The sequence below is a fragment of the Argiope bruennichi genome, chromosome 10 (genome assembly GCF_947563725.1).
Source record: "Argiope bruennichi chromosome 10, qqArgBrue1.1, whole genome shotgun sequence".
NCBI lineage: Eukaryota > Metazoa > Arthropoda > Arachnida > Araneae > Araneidae > Argiope > Argiope bruennichi.
The window spans coordinates 52,843,691-52,871,689 of record NC_079160.1 but is presented as its reverse complement, the minus strand read 5'-3'; the positions used below and the strand labels follow the sequence as shown (position 1 = coordinate 52,871,689).

The 27,999-nt window shown below is 28.3% G+C and overlaps 2 protein-coding genes across 2 annotated transcripts; one reads left to right on the top strand and one right to left on the bottom strand.

The window, feature by feature from the left end:
- Position 1: 1 nt before the first annotated feature.
- Positions 2 to 8,564, top strand: LOC129988313 (heat shock factor-binding protein 1-like). The gene is made up of 3 exons (XM_056096513.1): positions 2 to 180; positions 3,633 to 3,699; positions 5,117 to 8,564. Exons 1-3 carry the CDS (start codon positions 61 to 63, stop codon positions 5,203 to 5,205), a joined length of 276 nt encoding a protein of 91 aa, XP_055952488.1. The 5' UTR covers positions 2 to 60; the 3' UTR covers positions 5,206 to 8,564.
- Positions 6,818 to 27,996, bottom strand: LOC129988310 (lysyl oxidase homolog 2A-like). Its single transcript, XM_056096511.1, has 8 exons — positions 27,091 to 27,996; positions 21,517 to 21,707; positions 19,582 to 19,764; positions 18,149 to 18,308; positions 16,011 to 16,151; positions 14,170 to 14,287; positions 7,620 to 7,872; positions 6,818 to 6,995 (listed from the first exon to the last, which is right to left on the bottom strand). Exons 1-8 carry the CDS (start codon positions 27,380 to 27,382, stop codon positions 6,873 to 6,875), a joined length of 1,461 nt encoding a protein of 486 aa, XP_055952486.1. The 5' UTR covers positions 27,383 to 27,996; the 3' UTR covers positions 6,818 to 6,872.
- Between the last annotated feature and the right edge of the window lie 3 nt (positions 27,997 to 27,999).

Genomic DNA, 27,999 nt, shown 5'->3' with positions numbered 1-27,999 from the left:
TCTACTTCAATGGTATTTGAAGAAAGATGTTTTCTATTCTGTTTTGTTTATTAATCAATAATGGCGGACACCAATCAGTCATCTGCTAATAAATCTCAAGAAATGAAAACTGAATTAAATCGTAGCGCAAGTGGCGAACCACTTCCTGATCCCAAAAGTATCCATGATTTAACCCAATATGTGAGAATACTTTATTGATTAATTCTTTGCTTTAAATATTTATTCTTTATAAAGCAGTATCATGCTACTGCTTATATTTCAATCAAATTGGCATTTGCTGAATTTTATTGTAAAGTTTTTTACGAGCATATTATTTAAATTTAGAGAAATTTAATAGTACATTAAAGTAATTCGATTCTCATCAGATTTTTTTTGTGCAATGTATTATATATTCTGTTAATTTATTAAATTATACTGAACAACGTTTAAGTTATTGCGAAACTCCAATTGACTTACCTAGTTCTTTATTCTTTTTTTTTTTTTTTTTGAAAAGAGAGATGGTTTACACACCTTGTATCTGCTAATACATACATATATACAACATAAAGCAAAATGTATTGAGCTCTTTAAATGTAGTGTCTTAAAAAATTAGATTTATTTGTTGACCAAAAATTATTGATAGTTTTTTTAGTAATTTTAACTGTAGACTTCTATATATTAAATTGTTCCGTAATCTTCTGCTTTAAATAGTAATATAAAGTATTTATTTGCACAGATTCAAAAATACTTGCCGGAGGAATATAATTTTAATTATTTTTCTTTTATGAATTTTCATTACCCATTTGTTAAATTTCTGATACTTACCGCTATCATTATATTCATTTCACTGCATTCCAAATAGGGTACTTTTTTCCTATTGTCTGATTCTCGATCATTTTTAATTTTTTAATTTCAATTAGATCTTACGTTAATATTTTAATTATAAATAAGCAAAATTGTAACATTTTCCATGATATAAAAATATTATTCTCAACGATATTTTACAATATTAAAGTTATAAATTTGATAAATATTTAGACTATATTTCTGGGTCAAAACTTATAGTGATTGATCTTTTTTGAAGAATAATAAAGATTTAAAAGAATGAAACAAAAAGAAAATGTATAAATAATTGTATTAAAATGTGTTAATACTGTACTTGTAAAAACTTCACTCTTTTTTTGTTGCTATTTGCCCCTCCCCTCCCTTTTTTTCATGTATCCTATTAAAATGAACCTCTTTTTCTATTTAAAGAATTATATTACTGGGGACTAAACCACTATAAAATTTTTAAAAATCTTGCTCCAAATTAGGATTTGCAGAACTGAAACTAAAAATAGTTTATGACTCATTTGTTTATTGTGTTCCTCAAAACAATTTACCAATTTTCCTTGAGCTTCCACAACAGTAAGAACTGATGTAGCATTTTTTTCTCTTATCTAATTTATGTCTAATCTTATGAATAAAATCTATAAATGTGTTTTGACTGCAGTTTTTTTTTTTTTTTTTTTTGCCAAAATATTTTTATACAGAGAAATTTTATTAATATACTGTAATTTTGTAGTACTATAATTTGTATACCAAAATATAGAGAATTTTTTTTCTCTATTTACCTATTCAATCCTTTAAATTTCATTATCATACAACTTTTTTTTCAACTAATTTATACAAATTTTTAAATATGATTTATAACAATACTTTCCTTTTTGTAATGAATACCAATCTTTTTTCAATAAAGTATTAACTTACATATTTTGTTCTCTATTAACATAGAAAATTTTACTACAGATACTTTTAATGCCAGAAAGTTTACTATTGATATTAGTAGTGAAAAGACATTGAATATTTTGCCAAATTCATTTGTTTCTTAAAGTGCAGCTTTAATAATTTTTGCTCTGTTTATGCATCAACATATAGTTCTAATACTATTACACTTTATGCATGTACATTCTTTCTTTTGTGTATTCTAATCCATTTCATAGCATCTATTAGCTGTTGGTACTTTCATCTTACTCAGCATATCAAATTGTATAAATTGTATAATATAGTAAATAATTAAGTGAGTAATTGATGGCAGCTTGTTTCTAATATATTTTGTTGAAGTTGCCAAGTTAATGACATTCTCTTTATGTTTTGTAATGATTGCTGAAATACTCTTTCATCTGCTATCATTTTGATGTCATAGAAATATTCTATTTCCTATACCATCATAATTATATAATATTCTTTTACTAATTTTAAGTCATCTTTTTAAAATATTTTAAAATGCAAATAATTGATTTGAATGCAAGTGCATCTTGGCAAATTAATTTTTTTAAACTTATTATGGCAGTTAATTTTTTTTTTTGATAAAATTTTGTCTTATAATAAAGGAGACTCTGTTTGTGTGATGATGCACTGTAGGCACTGTAGGCCAGATTGTTTGACACAGAGCAACCAAACTTGACTTGTGCATAATTTAAAAGTTGAGAATGTGTATCCCAAAGCTATTGTAATTAATTTAAATTTAGTAATAGCTTCAATAAATATTGTAGCACAAAAATAAATTTTACACCATCTTAAAATTGAAAAAAAAAAAATCATTGATACCACTTTAATTGCCATAATTATTTAATTAATTTCCAAGATTCTTTTAAGTATATTTTACAACAGTATTTTCATTGTTGTCACTAATATTTCAAGCTGATATTTTTCCTATCATTATTGATTGAAATGTGAAAATTCAGCTTAATTTTCATATGAAATAGATTGTATATTTTTAATAAAATTTTTAATTAAGTGATAATTTCGGCTAATGTTTATATTGTAAAGTAAGAAATAAGGAACATTTTTTTTTATTCCTTTTATTAACACTTTTATATTATTATTCTTTTAACTCAATGCTTGTAATGCATTGATTTTTTTTATTAAATCAAATTTTATTGAATAATACATATTACATTAGACTTGAACTATATTTTGTAATGCATACAAAACTTCAAAATTCAATGATTCAACTTTCTATTCTTGTATTTTTTATGGATATTTTTCATTTCAACAAACATGTTACTGGATTTAGTTAGGAATTTAACAACTTCCTTTTTAAAATTAAACTTCAATTTTAGTTGAAATGACAGAAAATAGAAAGGCATATATCACAATGAATGTTAAAAACATTTTGCTGAGGAAGACTAAACTATATATAAAAGATTCAAATGAAATTTTATCTAATCGATAATCCAACAAGCCAGCTGTATATCAAAGGTGACTAATATTTATTATGAAACAAAATTAGGAAATCGATGAATAAATTAAAAATTATATATTTAGAATTTAAAGAGGGGGGGGCGGGAAATGAAAGAGAGAGAAAAAAGGCCTTTTTTCTTTTAAAGGGAGAAAGTTTAATATTTAGATTATATAAACTATTTCAACTCAGTTTTCAGACTTTATAAATATTTATTTTCGGTAAATTTTCTGTCTTTTGATTTAAAATGAACTCAGTGCATAAATATATTATTTAATGATTTATTTGTTCGTAATTCAGATTTTTAAAATTTTAAATCCTATAATAAAGAATTGTGTCATTTAATTTTTTTTTTTTTTAATAATTTTTTATTCCATTGCAATGGATTGATCATAATAATTTGATTAAATCTTTTTTATTTTCTATTCAGGTGCAGAGTTTGCTGCAACAGATGCAAGATAAATTTCAAATTATGTCTGATCAGATTCTTGCAAGGAATATCCTTTTATTTCTTTTCCTTTTTTTAATTTTTCATAATATTTTAAAAGTATTTTTTATGGTGTCAGAGTGCTAAGAAGATTTGACATTCATATCTATATTTTTTTTAACATTTTATTAAATATTATGATAATTTTAAAGAACCTATACAGAATTCCTTGATCTTTAAAATTTTTTTTAAAGATTATTTTAATGATACTAATAATTAAGAAAATATGCCTGCAAAATATAGTTAAAGAACTGAGAAAGTTTTGAAAAATTAGGAAAGAAAACCAAGTTGATAAATGATATAAAATAGATCTATCAGTTAAACAGTTTTAGCTGCTCAGCAAAAGAGAAAAATTAGAAAGTATCGAGGAAAAATTTGAAACAATGCTTAAAGAATTTTTTTTTTAATTTTAATTTTTCTTTCTCTTGTAATGGTGTTTTCTTTACCTGGTGCATTTTTGTATATTCAAATATGAAAATTTTTTAGACCCCTGAAAGAAAATTATTATAGTCTTTAAGTTGTTATGAAGAGTACAGTATTGGCTAAAACATGAATCATGTTCATTCTTTAAGACATTTTTCATAATCGATAAATTTTCATAATGTTAAATTGTATATTTTTATTTATAATTTTAATTTTTTTATGTCATTATTAATGAAGGCTAACTCAGAATGCTTGTACAATCTAAATGGAAATTTCATGTACAGCTGTTTTTGTAGTGCACGGACTATTTTCGTAACAAGTTCTATGAACAAAATAATTAACTTACTTTATTATTAGAATATCATTCATTGTATTTCAGATTGTCTTAAAAATACTGAGTCGCCTTAGGAAACATTTTAAAGGAATTTGAATTTTTATGCAGGAAAAGCGGAGATCCTGTACTGGTACTTGTTATTTGCTTCATGTCAGTAATTAATTGCAAAAAAAAGGTATTACATTTATTGCAACCAATGATTAAGTATCATAAATGTCATGCCAATCATAGCTAAAATAATTTGACTGTATTCGCCATTAACATGGTGTTAATTTATAAATATTAACATCTACAAATTTCTCTGTCTAGTTGACAGCCTGTATCAAAATAAGGTACATGTGTATTAGCTGCATATCGGTGATTAATCACTTAAACAAATGCGAAAAATATTTTTATTGCAGCCATTTTTAATCACAAAAAAAAAAAAAAAAACCACCAAAAATGCCATGTTAATTTATTGACTATGCTCATTAATGATGTAAAGCCTAAAGTTTGCTAATGTCATATAGTTAATATACGAGTACTCAAAATAATATATGCAGTAAAGCATTTCTGAAGTTTCACTGTTAGAAAATAACTAAGTATATAACATTTAAAATATCATAAGTTCTGCAGTGTCTTCTCTTTGGTATTTCTAATATTTTGTTAGCCTTTTCTTTAACTTCAGCACTTGATGATATGGGTCACCGCATAGATGATTTAGAGAAAAACATTGGTGATTTAATGACTCAAGCAGGTGTTGAAGAAGCAGACAAATGACAACGAAAGGAGACCGATTTTCATTGGTCATTTGAATCAGATAGTGATCAGTAACATCAACTGATCACCACCATCATAAGACATTTGCTATTTGTTTTCAAAAGCTCTGAAGTCCCTCATCTACCACATCTTGTCCTGTGAAGTTTTGAAGCTGCATATAAACCCATCCCTTTTCGAGTTTATAATGTTGTTATTTTGTATGTTATTGTCACACTAGGTGTATTTAATCTTAAATTATTATTCCAAATGATTGAATTCATTACACTTTATGGAATATTTCAGTGAGTGTGCTTTTTGTAAATGTTCAGAGTATATGCATGATACAAGTTTTGTTTATAGAATCTTGCAATGATGCCAATAAATCTTGAATAAATGTGGTTTTGATCAAAACTTTATATGATGATTGTCTTGTGAATATAGTCGTATCTCAATTAATAAACTGATATTATAATGTATATTAGTGTGTGTAATTATTATTATGAAAGATTCATGTAATGAAGTATGCTTGATTTTCATGTTCACCTCTGTTTATACATTTATGTATAACCTGACTTGTTTCATGTGTGCAACGATAGAATTTAGTGATTGCTTATTCACTGACTTCCTGAGGGTGCTAGAATTTTGAAATATTGTTAACAGTAACAATGTTCTAATTTAATTAAATATGCATGGTAGCCCTATCTGTTATTCATTCAAGAAAAATGGAATTCAAAACTCTATGAAGCTTATAATAATGTATTATCAATTAAAGACTAAAAAAAGACAAAGTAATTAAAATAAAAATATATTATATTTTAGTATATAAAAACTGTTTCTATTAAATTTTTCCAGATTATTTCTAAAAGCTTTTTTACAGAAAAGTAAAAGAGTCATAACTATTTAAATTTGTTGTTGAATTGATACAACATATAATTTTGATTTATTAAAATTCTTTTATGTGTAAATTATATGTATTAAAATGTGAACAATTATGTAAAAATTTATTTTTACATTAACATTTTTATGTTCAAACATGAAAGCTTTAGAATTTTACTCTGTTGATTAATTTTACATTCATATTCTCTTATGATGAATATATTTGTTATGAATAAGCAAGACAGGAATAACTTACTCCATGCATGGTTTTAGAGAAACAACAGATTTTAAAGTAGTAACGCAAGAATCAATCAGTACCAACATTCACGTTTTAAAATGTAGCTGTTTTTGTAAAACATTAAAAAAACCATGTACAATATATCTTTACATTAATTATTGCATTATAAATAGTCGTTTTGCACTGAGTTGCAGTTCCTTCACATTTGCATAGCAAACAGTATTCATTTGGGTAAAATTCTCAAACTTCTCCAAAAATTCATATAGTTTGTTTTTTACTGTGTAATTGTCTTAACTGTCTTTTTTTTTTTTTAACTGATTAAAAAGGAAAGCATTATTTACATTTTCTTCTCTCACTATTTCTGTTTCTTGAAATTTCATTTAATCTTTAGTAAAGATGAAGAAATAGATGAGGCAGAATCAAAGTTGAAAATGTATTTTTAAGATATTTTCTAAACTTGTTATGATATTATGTAATATAGAACAAATGTTATTATACTATCATTGATCATTAAAAAAATTATTACATATTTCAAACCATTTTTTATTCAATTGCTTTTGCATCAAAATTGTATTTATGGTCTTTGTAAAGTACAATTCAGCATGCGTACTGTGACAGCATTATAGTACATAGTACACACAGCAGCATTGTTGTCATAATTTAGTTCAGCTACTTTGAATTCTGGATTTATGGAAACCTAAAAAAAAGGAAAAATTATTTCAATCATTTCTATATAAGTGTAGTAAAAATAATTCTTTATGATGTATCATAGATCATATTCCACTGTGAATAAATGTATAATATGTAAATTTTTAAATATTGCTTTTATTTTGCTATGACCAGAAATGTCTCCAGAAATAGAACCCTGTAAAAATTAGCCACCTATAACTCAAGGTCGTCAACAACATAATTAATTACCACATATTCAGATATTTAACCACTTTGCACAATTAGTTCAATAATTGCAAATAATTCTTATTTAAATTGCATTCACCATAAATCAGTGATGTAGAAAAAAGATTATTTCTACATCACTGCATCACATTTATATGCTTAAATTGTTTTCCTTAACAATTTATGTTAAGTCTTTGCAAAGTAATAAATAAATATCTAAAAAAAGTAGGTAAACACTGAGGGCTATAATATCTATGTAAGCCAGACATTATAGCCTTCATTTTATGAAAACCCTCCCTTTTTAAAGTAAGTGAACCAGTGAATAAAAAAAAAAATCTGTATTGTGCTTTTTAGTTTTTCCAAATTGTTAACTAGGGAATTCTAATAAAAGATAACATTTTACTAAAAACAACAGATTTTAAAATACCTTAAATTTGTATATTCCGGGCTGCAGGTCTGTTATGTCAACCCATTGGCAGTCAACTGTGTGCAGATAAGTATCTGAACATCCAACCGATATACCTTGATCTCCATAATTGGCACAAGCATATCTTTTTTCTATTCCAGGTAAACAGTTGTTGTCTTCTAGGCAAAAGCTTGCCTTGTGACCTTCAGCTACTTTTTCACCTCGATTATTGATGACATCAAAATGAGCAAAAACCTCCATACTGTGATAATGCCTGCACAGAATAAAATAATTCATGAAAGAAATTCCAGTTCGTAATTTCAAGCTGTAGATGAAATGCAAACCAAAAAAACTGAATTGTTTAAAACATGAATTATTATAATTCGTGTAAAACGGTATTATAAAAATAGACTTGTTTCAGATTTAAATTCAAGAAAAGTTCTTTGCTGTGGTGGAAATTAATAGCCATTTAATGCAAGTTATTCTTTTCATAAGTTGAAAAAGAACGATTTTAACATATAAATTAATCATTTGTTTAATTGACAAATCCGCAAAAGTTGCTATCTAACTCGAATTTGAAGTTTCTTTTCATTTCATTGATGTTCTATGAAATCAATATCCAGACATCCATTCGGTTAATTCAATTCCTCAATATAAAAATGAATTGGAACCTTTGACTTCGAAATAGACAGCAAACCTTTCACATCAGTGATTGAGCTTTCTATTTTAAAATTCTATTCTGTAAAAACATTCTTAAAACGTGTGGATAGCCTTCCTCATAAGAGTAACAATCATTATTGCATCAAAGGATGGACTCAATCTTTGTTAGTAACTGACGCCTCCGAGGATATGCAGAGTATAAAGACATCCGGATGCTTTCAGTTATTTAGTGTATATAATGTTATACCTTGTTACAATTCTAATGCTTGTGCTATTAATGTGAATAATAAAATTTACTGCAATTTATTACTATGCATATTTTGAATCCTTATACAATTCAATACACTTATTCGATTATTCAAATTTAAAAAAATATCAATTTGTAGAAAAACCCTCATCATTTAGTTTTTCTTTGTGAGAAATTAAAAATCAGCTTGTTATAATGCCAATATCTTTTTGAATTTCAATTAAATGAAATAATACACAAATCCATTTTTTTTTTTATTGTATTGAATTAATATACGAGGACAGGCTCTTGTGTCATTGTCTAATGCTTTTCTTTCTGCGATACATTTCAAACTCTGGCTGTTTCCTTTTCCAATCGAAAGAATATTCTCACATTTCTTTTTGGATCCCCTATCTTTTCATTTCAAAAATAAAATTTCATCATTACTCGGTGCCCATTCAAACTCTCCACATTCTAGCAGTTTATCGCCTGATAAATTTATGAGTAATTTTTTTTTTTTTTTGTTATAGCAGTATCTCAAGTGAAAATTGTTTGTTGTTCCAAAAATGTAAAAAGATTTTGCGAGGTGAAATAATTGTCCATAAAAATACAATGATTTTTTCCAACCAGAGTTTAATCAATTGCCTAAGTTTCTTTCGACGTTTTCATTTGCTTTGCCTGTAAATTAATTGATATTGGCAGGCAAAGCCACTCTAGTCCAATTGTAGCCAAATTTTATACCTAAGTTTGATAGGCTTTGGGGACGTATACCGATTCGATGAGCTACGACCTTTGAATGTAATCATCGACTCGTCAGTTTTTTTTCCAGGTATAGAAACAGACAAAAATCGCTCAGAGCGATGAGAAAGGGTCGTATTTTGTACAATTTATCCAGGTTATTACCTCCTTTATTGGTTTGAATACTACTGTCATTTAGATGCAAATGTTCCAGAATCCAGGAAAATGTCTTCACTGGTATTAGCTTAGATATAAGGATCGTTGAATTCCTCCTGTGTTGACCAGTAATCCCTATAGCTAGGGAATTTTTAATACCCATTAATAAATTTATGGCCAAAAACATTGCATAGCTCTTAAATTCAAAGGCACAAAACTGTTACTTATCTGAGTGGCATAAAGATTTGTCTGGAACACTATGCTTTCCATAAACATAACATTCAGCATTAATGAAAACAATTAAACGGGAGATGTATCTTCTAATGATGAAATCAAGGGTCGATTTTTCCGAAAACTCGGGAATTTCTGTTTTTGGATTTATTTTCGCTGCCACACAATTTCACGAGCTTGTGAAGGACAAACGATGTCTGTATTTCTGACATTACTCCTCTTATTCAGAATGGCTATCTCTCTCATTTATCGCAATTAAATCAAATTGAAGTTGTATGTATTCGTCATCTGACGAATTCTCACCACTTGCTTCAGATCCTTCATGAGATGGAAGAGCCTCAAAAAGAGCTAAAGCTTTATGCACATCAAGATATTTTCAAGAATTTCCGCCATTCAAATATTTGCCAATAATTTGTACTTGCAAGTAACTCTAATAATTAAGTTTTAAATATAAAGAAAAAATAAAAGCGAACATATGAATTATTTATGAAGATATTTTCAAGAAGCCTTCTTTTTAAACTTCTGATTCAGCCTTTTTTCTCCCACGTCCCTTACTATAAACAAGAAAGAAAAAAATTGTTTCCAACAAGTAAAGGAATTTGATGAAAGAATACCGATATCCGGGAAGAAAAGAACACCTGCGCCGATCCATGGGAAAATAAATAGCTGGATGGCTTGGTGATGCCATCAGATGTGCGGTGTCAGCCTCATTACGTAACATAATTCAACTCTAAATTCAAAGGCATTTTTTTTTTTTTAATTAAATAAAAGAACTTTTTAGAGACTTGAAGATTTTATATCATGAAAGACACAAAAATAATACTTAGAATGGAAAAATAAAATTTCTAGGAATAAAGTAATTTCCGTCATGTTAAAACATGGTTCTGCCATTAATTTTTTGTGGTATAGTAGAATATTTTCAAATTATTGTGCTGCCATCTATTGGTATTGTAAAAAACTTAAAGAACGCTAAGTAGCTATATAAAGCTATAAAATAATATTTTAATTTTTAAAAAATTGCAAAAATATGACATATACACGCTGACGCATCCTTTGAAAGGGCTAATGGTATTGTATTGGAATCTTATCTCTAAACTATCTCATATATCTGGCTAAAAAATTATGACAGAAAATAGATTATATTTCAAGCATGCCACATAAAAAAATTATTTACAACAAATAATCACATTTCCTTGAATATTCAAAATTTTTGAATTTTAATGTAATGCTCCGTTGGTATACTATCACAAATTCTTTATGTTTCGTACAATTTTGTTGAAAATTCCAGATGTTATTAGCAGTTAGACATGCGGTGAAAAGTTTAAATTAAAAAAAAAAAAGTGTACGCTTTCTGAATATAGTTGTTAGTTTTACAAAAATGTATGTAAATATGGCGTTCAGCATACAAAATAATCATGAAACTTGCAAATCATGATGAGTTTTTGATGAGGTCAAATAATTTTCTTCAATTCCAAATTAATTTCTAAGATTTTATCTGAATTTAGCCCATCGTAACTTCATTCCAAAATATTATCTTATTTTGTGATCCAATTCCACTTTCGATTTAATTAATTCGTCTGTAAAAATAATGTGCTATCAGTATTACGTATCAAATGAAAGTGATGTCTTCTGTACCCTTGAAAAAGTGTCAAAGGTCACCCACGTGTATTGAATTGGTGCCTGGCCAGAAATCCTATCTTATATAAGACTAGTGATTATTTATTCGTCCCTTTTTTGCCTTCTGCTTTTTGTGCAGCGCTGCGCCTTCTTATTAAAATCATGCCTGCCATTCAGAATAGAATAAAACGAAATTAGAAATACAAAGTCTTTTCACTGCTTGTTCAACCTGCATTCTATTTAAACCAAAATATGTTACATATTATTTAGCCGACAGGATTCGAGTATATTACATATATATATATTATGCGGCCAAAAAATCAAGAAAGTTTAGCCTGCATTGGAGGTGATCCAAAAATGTCCTTATATTTTTTGATCATATCATGTATAAGGTTGCTCAATGCTTCTGGCTCATTTCACATTACAGGGTGTCGACCGATCGCCAAAAAACTGTCCGAATTTTTGCGAGAACTGTTTGGTAATAAACTGGTAGGTAGTTAATATGTGAAAGATTCTTTTATAAACATAAATCGTCCAGTAAGTTTATTATAGCCTTCTCTATAACAAAAAACTTTTTTTTTTGTAAACCAGACGAAACTATTTGTTTGCCAGACGACTCTGGCTTTTAATAAATGGACGAATGTTTCATTTTATTTGTCAAGCCTTAGGTTTCAGTTTCAATCAGTGTACACAAAGAAAAATTTTAAAGCAGATTAAATCTACTAAATGGAGAGTGTTACTCAAATTTTCGACGCCTTAAACCTCTATCTCTGAGAGATGTGTATAATTATTTATCAGAGTAGTTCGACTATAACTTTCAAATGTTATGATTATTGTTACTTATTCATTTATTTCTGTCTTTTGTTGGAAGATATTTCCTGACTTGTCAGTTACTGATTTGAATTTTTAAACCAAAGAAATTATCATGCAGGACAAACTTGTGATTGGTTAAAATGCCTCAACTGATTAAGAATCATCCATGTTAAATATATGTTTTTTTTGTGTGTGATTAGATTCCATTCAATAGTTTTACTAGATATGGTCCATATCTCTGCAGCCTGTCGACATATTCATGTGTAAAGAATGGAGATATTGTGACAAAAAGAAAAGATTCCACGGGGCCATAGTAGTCTTTGCGATATACCAGTTAAAAAAGAAAGATGAACTAGCAATTTAAAGATGAAAGTATGCACTAAATGAAACATTTTACGTGGTAGTTTGCAGTGTGGTCACTCCTCAAATGAGTTATTCAGGCTGTTATTTTCCAGACAAGGGGGGGGGGAGAGTCACACAGATTCATTAAGGGTAAGGAAAAGGATGCAAATTTTAATATTGTTGATTGTACAGCATCTCATTTTGTTTCCGCCTTATAGTAATTATTCTTAACTGCCGCATTTTCCTGCAACAGATCTTGGTAGAATTCTGTAGAATGTTTCAGCATATTGATTTTACGTATGAGATTCCGATTCAATACACCATCGGTCGAGTCAATTTTAGACAAGAAATAAATACTCTCTGGACATCACTTTTCCATGGTGAAGTAGATTAGTAATTTGACCCCCTGATCACCCGATTTTGGCACTATGAAAATAATTTGTATCTGAAGAGATTGTTGCCAGAACTTCTACAGCTGCTGAAGACATGTCTGATGTGTTACTAAATGAATTCACCGATCCTCAGACTGCTGTTGTGATAAATGGCTTATAATCGTTGTTTTAAACAATTACTATGAAAATTGTTTATAAAGGTTCTTTTGTTGTTTTTATTGGTATATTTTCGCCTCATCGTTTTCAGAATTAAATACCATTTAGCACAATAGCGTTTCATTTCCAAAACGAAGAATTAAATGACGAAATTTGGATGCTTAATCACTTGTCTTCCAAGTTTGCTCATCATGTTTGAAAGTTGTAATACAATAAACATTAAAATGTTCGTCCCCATGCATCGAATTATTGCTTCTTTAAATTTATAAGACAAAACTAAATCATTCATAGATGCAATAATTTGATTTAAAAAAATCTGTGTAAAGTACAAATAGCTAAATTGCTCTACAAATTTTCATCGGATTCAATGAGATAATACATTAACGAAGCAGTTGTCATCTAGTTACAATGGTAGAGAAAACAAAACAATTAAAAGGTTGAGATTGGCTTCACGGCTTATTAGTTTTATTCTGTTTTTTTTTTTTTTTTTTTTTTTTCATTATTAATTATAAACAACTGACAAAATGACAAACGACTTTATCAATTTAAACAAAAGAATTCTAATTAATAAAAGATTAATTTTCTTTTAAATCTACAATATATTATTTTTTTTATTGTTTTTAAAAAATTAAAAAAAAGTTAAGTGTTTTGAATAACTGCATATAATTCATGAAAATTATTTTTAAAATATTTAAATTACTTTTCTGTGAAATTAAAAAAAAAATTAAAATCGGCCAAATGGCTACATTATGAATTAAATAATATCCTAGTGACACAAATTACATCATAACATTTTTTAAATAAAAATAAAAGTCCCTTTTTACCAATATATTTTTTATTCAGCAAAAAAAAAAGTATTTAGAATTGTAATTTTAATGGTTGAACTATGCATATGAAACCGTCTAGGTATTTTTCCCAATTTCCAGTTTAAATTTAATTCTAGTATAGCTATTATAATCCTTAGATTTTTTTATACAAATTTTTATCAAAAAGCATTTAAAAAAAAGATTTATAAACATTCATTGAAGGGAATATATTAATATGAAGGGAATTATCCTTTAAAACAGTCATGTGAAATTTATAAATAGAAATATAAACATGTAGTCAAATGGCTGCGCGTTACACTGAAGGGTTAGTAAATTAAGATGACTATTGCGGTAAAGAAATTAAATTAAATATACATTAAGGTTAAATGAGTGCTATTTAACAGAGTTTTTATTAATTACCAATGCATACTTACAAATGACACATATGCCATTGCCATGCATGTTTTGGCAAAAATGGACGGAAATCAGTTGTGCCAACATTTGCAATTCTTGCTGTAAACCTAAGCAAGCGCCTTTGTTCATATAGCCAACCTATAAAGTAAAAATATAGTGCATAAACATTTCTTTTTCTTAGCGGAATTATAAAAACTTTTAAATTGCGAGGTTTACTAGTGACATTGGTTCATATAATGAGGCAAATGCCCCAGCGCTCAAAAGAAATATGAAGGGAATTAAAAAGAACTAATAAGCTGTGATACATAATTAGTAAATCCAAACACTTAAAATTTGTTTATGATAGTGAGAAATAAATTATTATGCTGAAAAAGAAAAACGTTAATCGCTACATAAATATTATAAAATGATTTATATACATATTTTTAATTGTTGTTAAACAAAGAAAAGGAAATGAAGTAGACTATGTTTAAAGATGATAAAATTTTGAAACGTTATGAGCTTAGAAATTATAACCCTAAATGTTTAAGTAAAGATGTTACAAACATTTAAGAAAATGGTAAATACTTCACACATAATTGGCTTTGCCACTTTTTTATTATTTTCAATGATGTATGATATCCATATATGTAATTATCTGATTTTGAAATCTGTTTGAGATTTATCGAAGAACTATAAAAAAGAATAAACTTTGATTCCAATGAAACCGTTTTATCATTTATTTTTTCGTTTTTGAAATTATACTTGTTTATTTCTGCACATCTCATTCACTGGGGGGAGGGGGGGGGAAGACAGACAGATCCTTTATATCTGTAGAAAGATGAATAATTCATTAAAGAATTTCAGTTCTAGAAATTTTTTATTAATTTGATTTCATTAAAAATGTTTTTGTTACATTTAATTGCATTTAAGGCGTCGAAATAAGTAAAAACAAATTGTGCCATAAAACCTATATATGCAAAACATTACAATTTGTGGCACAGAAATCGTTATTATTTATTATCGAATAGAAACAGTTAAACGTAAACAAATCTCTAGCTGACCCGTTTAGAGAATTCAACATCTCGTACATTAATGGAGCTACAAAATTTTATTAGAAATGATCTGAAGAAGGTCTGCTATATCCTCTAAAAATTCCATTCAGTCAGAGGAAAGAAGACACAACAAAATTTTTAAAAAAACAGGCGTCAAAGATTAATCGAGCACGATAATAGGCTTAACTCTCGCCAAATGGCTAATCACTGTGTCTTACTATTTACTGTGAAATTGATGATCATATCTTTCAAATGTATTATCTCACAAAAATTGTTTTTTGCATTATCTTAAATCCCAAACAATTACCTTCATAATGATATCCATTTCATTTCCGCACATGTTTTCTTTATTTTAACTTTTCTAAATTTAATTTGATGCACAACCTATAATGATGTTTTTAATGATATGTTATCATCCAAAAAATGCTCAATTACGTGCGTGTGTCAATATTAAAATGAAAAAAAAAATTTGCTTTATATCGACAATAATTCTGAAATAGAATTTTCACTACGTTCATTTCACACTATACATATTTTTCAATTTGCATATACAATAATTTGATAAGACTAATAAAATATAAATTCGAAATTTTCAGTTTTTCAGCTTGATAAAATTTTTGAAAAGATGTATTAATAATAATTTAATTGCTCCAAAAGCCAATAATCCAAAAGTTAAGTTGGTCACCAAAGACGACTAGAATACAGAGCTATGTTAATAAAATTGGATTATTTGATCTAGATTTGGTAAGTTGATCATATTTAAGTATTTATCATTACCAATCACTAGATTTATTGGTTCCTAAATGGATGAAGGAATTTTCACTCACCATAATCATTTTTATCCAATTTGTATGCTTCTGATGCCAGGCAATTTTCTTCCATAGCACACTGAAGAAACAGCAGTTGTCTGTCTTCCAGATATGCAGACCGTTCGATTTCGACTTCATCAGGGACCAAATCAGGCAGTTCTGAAAATGGTAAATGAAAGAATAAAATTAAATATGAAATTTAATGCATGTCGGAAGTGTTTTTTTATTGTGACAAATGCTTAAAATTGGAGATGTAATATTTATCAAGTGATGTTATTGGGTGTAAGGAAAAGTTCTGTCTTTAAAAAAAAAATTCACTTTTTGTTTAAAATTTAATCCAAAGTATAATGTCCTTTGTTAGTTACAACTGCCTGCTAGCTTTCTGGCAGCTTATCTAACCCCCTGGAAAAGAAGTCCTCTGATTTGGAAGCAAAATGTTCTTCCACTGCCATTTAGACACTTTCATAATTTGTATACTATTTATTTCTATCATGAGAGTTTTGCAACGACCTGAACAGATGAGAATCAGATGGTGCAATATCAAGAGAATATGCTGGCTGAAGTAAAGTTTCCCAACCCAACTCTGCAATTTTTTGTGGGGGTTTTCTTGTCACGTATGGTCAAGCACTGTCGTGATGAAGAATTATACTCTTTCTGTTGCTAAGGATGGACGTTTAAGTTGTATTTCTTTATTCAAAACATCAAGTTGCAAACAATAACAATCAGCATCGACCGTTTCATTTTCTTTCAGCAACTCATAGTGCTCTATACCCTTGCGGTCCCAACAACACAACATAACCGTCTCCTGCTGCATGCCAGCTTTGGATGTGGACGGTAATGTCTTCCTTTTGTAAATATATGCCTTTTTTTTCAACCACGTGTTTATACACTATCCTTTTCATCTCCAGCCACAAAGTCACCCAAAAACGGTATCCTTTTGTGACGAGCAAGATTTGAAGAACATATCGAAATTCTGCCCATTAAATTTTTTCGTTTAATTCCTGTTGCACCCAGATAGAGAGTTTGGATACGAAACCAAGCCTTTTAATGTTATCTAAAGCAGTAGTCTGTGAAAGTTAACGTGGGATTTGTCATGATCGTACTGCCTAGCACTTCCTCATTGACCTCTGATGGCCGTCCTGATCTGGGTTCAACTTCCAAAGAAAAATCCTCCGAACGAAAATTAGAGATGAAAAATTATGAATTATTTCTGTTTTGTTTTAATTTTCTGATACATTTTCGAAGAGAAACTTAACAAATTAAAAATAGCATTTAGAATAGACAAAAAGTTGCAGTTAAATTATATATATATAAACTTTACTCTTTCAACAAAACATACTGGAAAAATAATGTAAGTAGATTTCGAAAGTCAGACATTACCCTCTACCCAGTCATTTTTACTTTCTCATTTACCTCAAAATATTAGAACTCGAGATTTCAACGAATCTAGAAGTTTTAGGCCTCTCCGAGTTCGAAAAAAACTTTTTTGGAAAATGTCCGTTTGTCACTATGTGGCCAAGATAACTCAAAATTGCTTTGAGCTAGAGGTTTAAAAATTGATATTCGGTTTTTACAGCAAATTTGCAGATTTATATCAAATTTTGAGTAAAATCTGTTCAGAGGAAGTCTGTCAGTCCGGCTGTTCGAATATAAGTCAACACGATAACTACAAAACGAAGAGAGCCAGATAAGATTCAGTACACAGATTTAACATCTTTAGTGTAGATACCAGTATAAATCAACATCGAATTGTCTGTATGTCGGTCTATACTTTCAGAAACATGTAAACCCGATAATTCAAAAACGCTGCGACTTCAATATATCCAATTTGATACGAGATTTTGTGACAAAAAGTATAGTTTTTATCAAATCTTTATTTCAATAGATTGAGGAAGACGTGTCTAAAGCTCAAATTCGATTTTCGGATACTATTAACCGCATGCCAGGGATTAATCGCCAAAAAACTCATCGATGATGACACGATAGATTCAGTAAAAACGCTAAATTCAAGCCAAAAATCAATATTTCTTAACTATTGTATGAAAGTACATTCAAGGCGTTCTCTGACATGACACATTTATTTGAATGCATATGTGAGAAAGTCTTAGAGAGACCCCTCCCGCTGGTTAAATATGTCTTGATCAATGCTTACTTACCAGCAGCGCAAATTACACCAGCAATGTTATCTTCACGTCCAGGACAGTTAACGTTGTTTCCAAATGCTTCATAAGTGCATTCGGATATATTTGCTTCACGTCCAGTGCATTTCACTCCACTGATTATGATTTTTTCATGACTTCCACCGAAGAAAGAGCTCTGGAATGGAATATTCAAGCATCAGAAAACTGTAATAAAATTTTGAATTTCTAAGAAAAACTTTTCCGCTACTTTAAGGAAATTGAGATTCTAAAATTTAAATAAAATGCCACAAAAGATATGAAGAGTTAGGTGAGCTAAAAAAAATACTGTAATATTTTATAAATTTCCGTTAAGAGTTGTTTTTTTAAGTTTCAATATTACTATTAACAGATATTTTTATGCACAATGCAAATAATACGACAAACCCAACAACTTAATATCATATCAACTGGATCTCATATGTAATCAAAAATAATAATTATTATTGTATAGCTGAAAATATTAAACCGGGAATGATAATAATAATTAAAAAAATCATCTAAAATAATCCGAAAGCCATTAAAACAATTTATCATTTGTTTGTTTTTTAATTTTTTTTATTGTTATCTTTATTTTTATTTTGCAATTTTGATGTTTTATAGCGATAACTTTAGATAATATTATCTGAAAAAAGAAAGACTTTTAGGCTGTATTTAAGTTATCACTAGAAACTGATTTTATTACTATGACAGTTTTATTTTTAAATTCTTTGTCTTTGATTTACACAATTAAAAAATTATTTTTAACTCTAGGAGTAACAACTAGGATGAAAATAAGTGCATTTAATATTGTTATTGGCTCTTGAGAACAAACGCAGACACTGAAAATATTAATAAAAATATTTTTATTAATAATAAATAATAAAAATATATAAATAATTATATAAAATAAAAAATATTTTTGTATAATAAAAAAACCTCAATGAAATACAAATTAGTCATTCAATTAATATAGATTAATTTATCTTAATTCATATAAATCAAGATAAATTAATTTAGATCAATAAAATTTAATTTATATAAATTAATTTATCAATATTTATAACACCTTCACCAAAATAATTTTTCTCCAGCTATGCATTTCTGCTAGCATTTTTTTTTTCTATCCTTAAAATAAATTCTAAAATATAGTTTTATGAAATTTCTCTAGAGTTCGTTTTTGAAATTTCTTTTACTACATAAATAAACAGTTAACTCTACTAACACACAGACACAAAAACAATTTTTTTAACTGTTGTACTTTTTATGCTTATATTATTTTCTCTATATATACAATATTACTATACATTAATTTGCATGTATCTAATTATATATATATTCCATGTGCATGTATTAAGAAAAAAAAATAATAAAGACGTAAATATTATTGCCAAACACAAAAATTAAAATTCACTTCATATTTGAGATGGTACCTGTACGGCCGCATTTCCATAGCCCTTATTCAGCTGTTGGCAAATTACATTGGCTTCGAGAAGACTCCACCCATCCCCGCATATTAGACCCCAGTCACCTTTTCCGATCTTGACTTCGACTCTTCCTTCGGTTGGATACCTTCCGCCTACAAGGCGAACTTCGATGTTTTTCTCCTTGTGGAGCTGCGAAACAAAAATAAGAATTTATTTAAGAATTTCTTGGCAATAAAACTAAGTTTTCGATCCGAAAATACATTTTTAAAAATCAAGAATTTCTACTTTTCAACATAATTTTCACTAAAATTAAGGTATTTTGCATTTCATCCTATCGCCGAATCTGATAATTAATGCAACATGATCTTTTTAAAGACCATGGTGCTTTTTCAAATGCAAAAACAAGTGGTAGTCACTAGTCGTTAGATCATGTCAGCTCCGAGGGTGATCAAACTGTTTCCAGCCAAGTGATGAGATAAGATCTTGGATATGATTAGCTACAATTAGACAGGCATTATATAGATGCAATACAATCCCTTTACTCAACATGCCCCGCCTTTTGTTTTGAATTGCACGGCACAATTTAGTTTCGGTATCACAATAAGTCTCAGAATTTATTGGATAAAAGTTGACATAGAATTACAATTTTTGACATAAAATCACATATTAAAAATTCATTTATTTAAGGCCCTAGACCCCCGGGGGGGGCACCTCGAAAAGAGGATAAGATGCTTCCGGCATGGTGGTTGAATCTCGCCACCCTGGAGGGTATACTAATAGGTGGGGGATCTGACTCCTCCTATTGATGACGGGACGTACTTCCTTCGGGGAGGGTTGTACAGTAGCCGGTGTCGGCCCTTAGGACTCAACCACAGTTCCCGCCAATGTTGCTGTTGCGGTGGTCCGGTCATTCAGATTTTATGGTTTAAATTTGTGTGCCTTCGTGGCGGGTCGGAGAGTTAGATGGCTGACTGACTTATCTCATAAACACAGTACATATGATACTTCGGCCTGAAATAGTAAGCTTGAACTTGACTTTCTTGAATGATGTTGAATGATGCCATTTCAGGAATTCAGTTTTAAAAAATCCTCATTAAGCTGAAGATATTTCAATAGAAAACTCAAAGCATTGACTAAACTTTTGGTTTTCAGCATCTTAGTCAACATTTTCGGTCCCAGCATGAGTACAGCTTATGATAATTTAAATGTACTGTCACAGTTGCATAAAGAACGTTTCTTGAAATTTGAGGATATTATTAATAATAGATAAAGTTAAAATCATAAAGCTTTTATTCTCTTTAACATTTCTATCAACTTTCTGCACCAAGTGTTTAGTAATAACAGAAAATCGACCGCTTAATTCCTCATCAAGCAAACTCGTGTGGCCATTTTTAAATGCTTTAATTCATTTTCTTACCATTTCTTCGTACCTAATTTTTCCTCCATACATTTCACTGATCTGAAGATGAATTTCAGGTTCTTTTCACATCTTTGGCGAAAAACGAATGATAGAATGTATTTCCTTATCAGTGAGATTTTCTATTGACTGAATCTTTTAAATATTCATAAACAGACATAAACATAGTCGGATTCTTCCGAAATTATGTCTGTGGCTATCGAACAAGATGCATGTACTCAACATGCATGCGTGGAACGGCACTGCATTGGCAGAGTTTCAAAGCGGTACTTAAAAAAAAAGACATGATTCGTACTTTGTTAATTATAAGAGAATGAGAATTCTCTCATAATTCTGTGATGCTATTTATCTTTATAAACTACATGTGTAGAAGAATTTTAAAGGAACTCCGCCAAATTTCTTACTGCCACGTGCTCTATTCTTGGCGACTTGGCTTGCGTTTGATTCACAATTGGCGACATTTGCGCCCGGCTAACGGAAAAGTACCGTTTTTTAGCTATGAACCATATACTTCTTAAACTTACTTCTAACTTTGGCCTGATTGTTGCAGGAGTTTTTGATATTAGACTTTGAAATTTTGTAGAATTCTTGGATTCGCATACGACTCCTGCTGCTTCTGAAGTAGAGCAATCGTTAACGCCCCATCCATCGAATCTGCAGTCCTGCAATCTTTTCTCGTGTCCTTCGCAGTACAAATTATCCATCCATATCTTTCCTGAATAAAGGTGACAATTATGTCCAAATATTAACATATGACAGAAATGGAAATGGTTATACAGGATGACAGTAATAAATAAAATGCAAATTACAAATTTTTAACATTTCTATTATTATCTTTGGAAAAGTTTGGAAAGTTTACAGTTAGAAATTTGGATTTTTGTGATTTTCATTAATAAAAGCTTTTTAAGATGAATCGGAATACAGAGAATATCTGTTATTCAATAATTTTTTTTTTGTTGTTAAAAAAATAAGAAAAAGGAAAAGTTTTGTCAAAACAAAAAAGTGTTTGCAGTATCATCAAAAATTGAAATGATGATAAAGATCACTATTAAAGTAAATCATTAGTTATCCATTAGTCATGTTATTTAAAAACATGATGAAAAAAACTAATTAGTTATTTTTTAATGTCTCTAGAATTCAATTTATTTATTTAATGAAAAAACATTTCTTTTTTAAATAAATACGCGCTGTCTCTGGCAACCAGTTGCTTCTCCAGAAATTATTGCTGCGTTTAATTTAAATTAAATCACTTGTGTATATATTCATATTCATGATTTTCACAACAAAGGGTGAGTCCTTTTTAAAGAAATCGTGTCCCATGGCATCATGCCATTGAAAACTTAAATGTCTTGAGAAATCTATTTCATACTGCCGTTTGATTTTTCCTGTAATATAATATCACAGTTTGATTCTTCCTGTAAACTAGGCAGATGATAAACTAAAATTTTCTTTCTTAGTTTTCTACAATGAAGGAAAATCATGGGATTCAATATTAGGAAAAACAATGAAAACATATTATTGCGACAATGAAATGTATTATTGAAAATCATGCAAAAAATATTTAAAAAAAAAAAACGGAAAAATTATCAAAATTTAGAAAAAAAAACTGTTTAGCAATTAAATTGGCATAAAAAAAACATTTTTAAATACCAAAAGGATGTAAAAATCAAGCTTGTGTTGTAGTTTTTTTAGCAACTATGGTGGTAAAACGTCAACTTTTCATCTAATTTTTAGCAAATTATAATTTTAAAAAATGTCGCTTTGAGGTGCCAATTCCCATTTTTATAAGAGTATTTGTGCTGAATTTGGAGCTCTAAATCTGAAACTCCTTTCATAGAGAGTAAACATATACACATACATAGAAATTTCCTCTTATAAGTAAGTTAGCCACTAATTAATAGCTCTGTCTTTAGATCTCTATTATGGAATGGTAGTTATTTGCGAAAAAATTATTTCAATGGCATAAAGTTATGTTCATGTGAAACGTCAAATGCAAGAGCCAATTTCCTTTTGCAATCCACTACACCTCTTTCTAAGGAAAATAAGCCCACTAGATGTAGAGGGAATACCCGGAGAGTGGCCAGAGAAACAAAAGAATATTAGAGGTATTGGATAGAGACTACCCCTCCAATTAGTACTTGCCTAATGATCAAGATAGCCTGGAGGGAAATAGATCGTAACGTCATAACACAGCGCAGGACATGTACAATTAAATATGATGATATGGCTTATACCACTTAAACTGACTCGATTGCAATTGCTAAAGAATGAGTTGTACGTAGTCATAGAATCGGGAAGCAATTATGCTCGAAACATATTTCCTTTTATGAATTTTCGAGCATTTATATATGAAATTTGTGATGCAACTTTGAATCAGATCCAATCTTTTTCCCAATAGGGAAGTATGATATAATAATTAATTTTTGAAAGATTCTGCACTGGAATTTTTAACGTAATGATGTTTTTGGTCTAACACTTCTATCTATAAATTGAGCGTTGCCACATATATGATGCAAATATAATTCAAAACATTCTGTAGAGGAGATCGTTGACTCTCAGACCTACCAAATATGGCATTATTTTCTTCGTAGGTAATGCTGACCACGAAAAAAACTTTTCAAATGACAATTAGATTTTTAATTTAAAATCTATCAAAATTTCAAGCTCAGAATTAACATCTTTAGTGTAGACACTTTGATGTATAGAATTAAGCCTAGCTTTGTGTCAAATTTTTGTTTCAATCTGTTGGGAAAAACGCATCTAAAATACAAATTCGATTTTCGGATACTATTAACCGCATGCCAGAGATTAACTGCCAAACAACTCGCCAAAGATGAAATGGCAGATTCAATAAAAATACTAATATCACGTCAAAGTTATGATTTCGTGACTATCATGCGCCAATGCTATGTAAGGCGTTCTATGGGATAAAATCTGCATTAAAGTATATATGAGAAAGTTTTGAAGAGACCACTCCCTCTATTTTTTAAATTTATTTATTACAGTTATTGTGTGGCTTGTTTTGAGATAATCGGATAGCTACATTGACCACACATCAAATTTTATCTGCCTAACTTAGAGCGTTTTTGAGTTATCGTGCTCAAAGATATATAGATATTATTCCAAAAATGTTTTAGAATCAGAGAATTCTGAAAGGTAAAAATTCGCCAAAATCTCGATTTTTTTTTTTTTTTTTTGGACGATTACAATTACTTTTTTTTTTTTTTTGTATACTTCGTATATAAAGAAGTAAAAGATTGTTCAGTGACACCTATCTTATTTTCATACAACTTTTTGTCTAATCTAAAAAAAATAATTAACTTTAAGTATATTTTATAACAATCTTGAATTGATACTCACGCGCATTGTGACGATTTTAAATAAATTTTTTTGTGTACATATTATTGCTGCCATATGATAATTTTGGAAAGAAAAAATACAAACGAAGATAAATAATAAAGTTTAGAGAATTAGAGGATTGATGTTTCGGATTAGAGGTTTAAATCACTTTATGTATGATTTCTCATGAGAACAGCTTAATTTTAATTAATATTGCATAAATGCGTTTAATCATTCTCTCTTCTAACTCTTGTTTACAATCGCTTTTAACAAGACTTTATTTAAAAAAACAAACTGAGAGATAATTCGAAAAGTCAAAATAGCAATTATTTAAAAAATTATATTCGTAATTATAAAACAAATAAACACATACTCAAATAATTTTCATAAAGCTGTATATCATAAAACTAAAAAGTGTACAGCTCATTAATTACATGAAAGCAACAATTAATAAAGATATGCTGGTAAGAATAAGAGATAGATTCTTTTCTAACATCTGTTGTTGACTTCTTTTTTTTTTTAACATGTCTACCATAAGGATCTGAAAGAATGATGTAAGTAGGACAAGGTCATTCAAAATTCCGAATGGAAAACACATTTTTATACACACTGGGAAGTACACATTTACAGCATGTGTTACAGTGAGTTATTTAAAAAAACACTGATAATTTTTAGACTGATTTTATAGAGCCTTTTTTAATATTGATTTACTCAAAATTCATCTATAATGGAACATTTTTATATCACTTTTTATAAATATTGATCATTAATAATCAATCACACCAATTAAAATCCTACACACCAAAAACGTCCATATAAACTATATCAGAATTAAATAATTAGATTATTCAGATTTTTTTATAAAAAAATCTGTTTTTAAATTGAACATTTAAAATCGATTTATTATTAAAGGTCATAAAATTATTTAATTTAAAAATGATTTTTCTGAATAATTTTACAGCTAATAATCATATAACTTTCATTGACATATTTGTAGCAGTAAACTAAAGTTTCAAACTTTTCAACTAAGGATGCTTTTACGTTAGTCTACTATCAATAAATTAAGTTATGCCTTTTGATTAAAATATGAATAATATCTGAAATTAAATACACAGGGAAGTGTTTGAATTGATCAAAATACTTCACAGACAGACAGGCGGACATAGAATTACCAAATTTGGCACGTAATTACTTTTTAGGTAGGAAATAATTACTAATAAAGACATTTTTTTCTAAATTTTAGTTCGATTTTTAGTTAAAAATTAATAACATGTTTAAAATTCTTTTTTTTTCCTTCAGTAACTTTGGTGTATATTATTGAAAAAAAATCATTTTTATGTTACTTTAAAAGTTAAAAAATAAGATTTTAAGTAATACCAATTTCATTGTCAAATAATTTTTTTCTAATTTTAAATTTTTAGATATTTTTAATTATATCTTGCAAAAATACTTTTTATTATTTTAGTTCCTGGGTATACGTTACGTTTTTATTAAGCGTAATTTTTAAGTGCACGTTACCACAGTTAAATTATTAGGAGCTTGTGAAAAAAACAAGATTATCCTATGAGAAAAATTATTCATTATATCCTAAAGAAATTCAAAAGATAACACGAATCTACACATGGCTGTTTAATACTTTTTGATATTAAATAATACTGGCAAAGTAGTATAAAATATGTTTAGTATATAGATAGAATAACTAAATAAATAAAAATATATTTAATATATAAATATACCATTATGAAAATTCATTACAAATTATTTAAATGATATAAATGTTAAGGAAAAAAATTAGATATATAAACTCTTGCTCAGAATTTTTTTTTTTTAAACAGCAAATTTAAGTCAATAAATTTTATTTACATACAGGTGAATGCACATTCGTATGTCTTTTATATAAATTTACAATCTATATTAGATCTTGGTGAAATCTAGTTCACGTGCTCGTCAAAAAAAAAGAAAGGTCAATGTCAAAAAATTAATAAAAATATGAATTAATAAAAAATTAAGCAAGTTTTCGATATTTTTTACTATGCTTTCCTCAAATATTACCTCATAAAATTGATTTTTACGCTGCAAAACTGAAAAAAAATATGCCTTATTTTAATTACATCAATTTCATTTCCTTAAATTTTTCCTCTAATTTTAATAATTTTTAAAATTTTTCACACAATCTGTAAAAAATTTTTAATTTGGAAATTAATTTTTTATCAAACGATTCAATCGCGTACTATCAATGTTAAAATTTAAATTTTTAGAAAGTTTTTTTTTAATTTTTAATGATCTCCGAAACAGAATGTTTACTTCTGATTTTATTATGTAGTATATATACTTTTTAATTTGCACATGCAGTAATCTATAGTAAACTCTATTAAATTCATATTTTTCAATCTTATTTGATTACAAGGAGAAAGATTAAATAAATGCATTCCATATTAATATTTTAACAGGATACTTTTTTAAGGATCTACAAAACAGGAATTTCACTTCTGCTTTTATTAGGTAGTATATATACTTTTTAATTTTTACATACAGTAATCTATAGTAAACTCTATTAGATTCATATTTTTCTATTTTATTAAATAAAAAAATGAAATTTTAAATAAATGCATTCCATTTAATATTTTAACAGTCAGGAAAACTGAATAAAATTTAATGAATAAATAAGCTTTGTGAATAGAGAATAAGGTTTACAAATAAATAATAATTTCTAAATTGAAAAACCATTTATTTAAAATTAAAAAAAAAAAAACACTTACTTCTTCCTCTTCCAAATTCACCATTATGTGTCGCTGTCGTTGCATTTCCCATACCTAAGAGCCTGCAAACTATGTTTGCTTCTTTTATATCCCATTCATCGTCGCAGATGGTTCCCCATATTCCTATATGGAAAATTTCAACATTCCCTTCATAGGAATTTCTGCCACCTACAAGTCGAAGAGCTCCTTCACGTGCACTTCGCGAATTTCTTGCTCTCGTACTATTGCACTCAACACTGAAAATTGCTGACACGATCAATAAAATATTAAAAATAAGATTTGATTGATCCATAGCTAATTAAGAAGGTTGGAATAAAAACGATAATAAAATAAAAAATATGGAAGAGAACAAAGATAAGAAACAAATGAAAAGGTAATTTTTATCTTTAAGTAAAAGTCCAGATTATAAGATTCAACATGGCAATAGCAAAAACAAAAAACTCAGTTTTTGATAGTTGAATATCCAATCTTCCGATATAATCCGTGATTCTTCCTTATGAAATTTTGTCTTAAAAATTTAAACTTCGAATGCAAATATTAAATATCACTTCTTGTCTATATTAAAAATGTAACTATCGTTTGGCAAAACTAAAATGTTATAACCGAAAATTCTTTTTCATTTTTTAAAAGGAGACCATCAAAAGTATGATCGAAAATGTCTTCCTAATTTCGTTCCATTCTCTGAGAACAAAAAGCTCTGATTACTATTATTTCCTGAACACTGCTATCCAGATTTTTTTTAATGGAAGCCCTTAAAAATGACGAACGTTGTTATCAGTGAATGAATCGATGATCAGATTTAGTCTCAACGAGAAAAAATATTTTTTTAAATAAATTTTTCAAGTTTTATGCCAATAAGTTTTTTGTTTGTGTATGGTTAACTCAAAGAGGTCTCAGCTCTCAGAGATG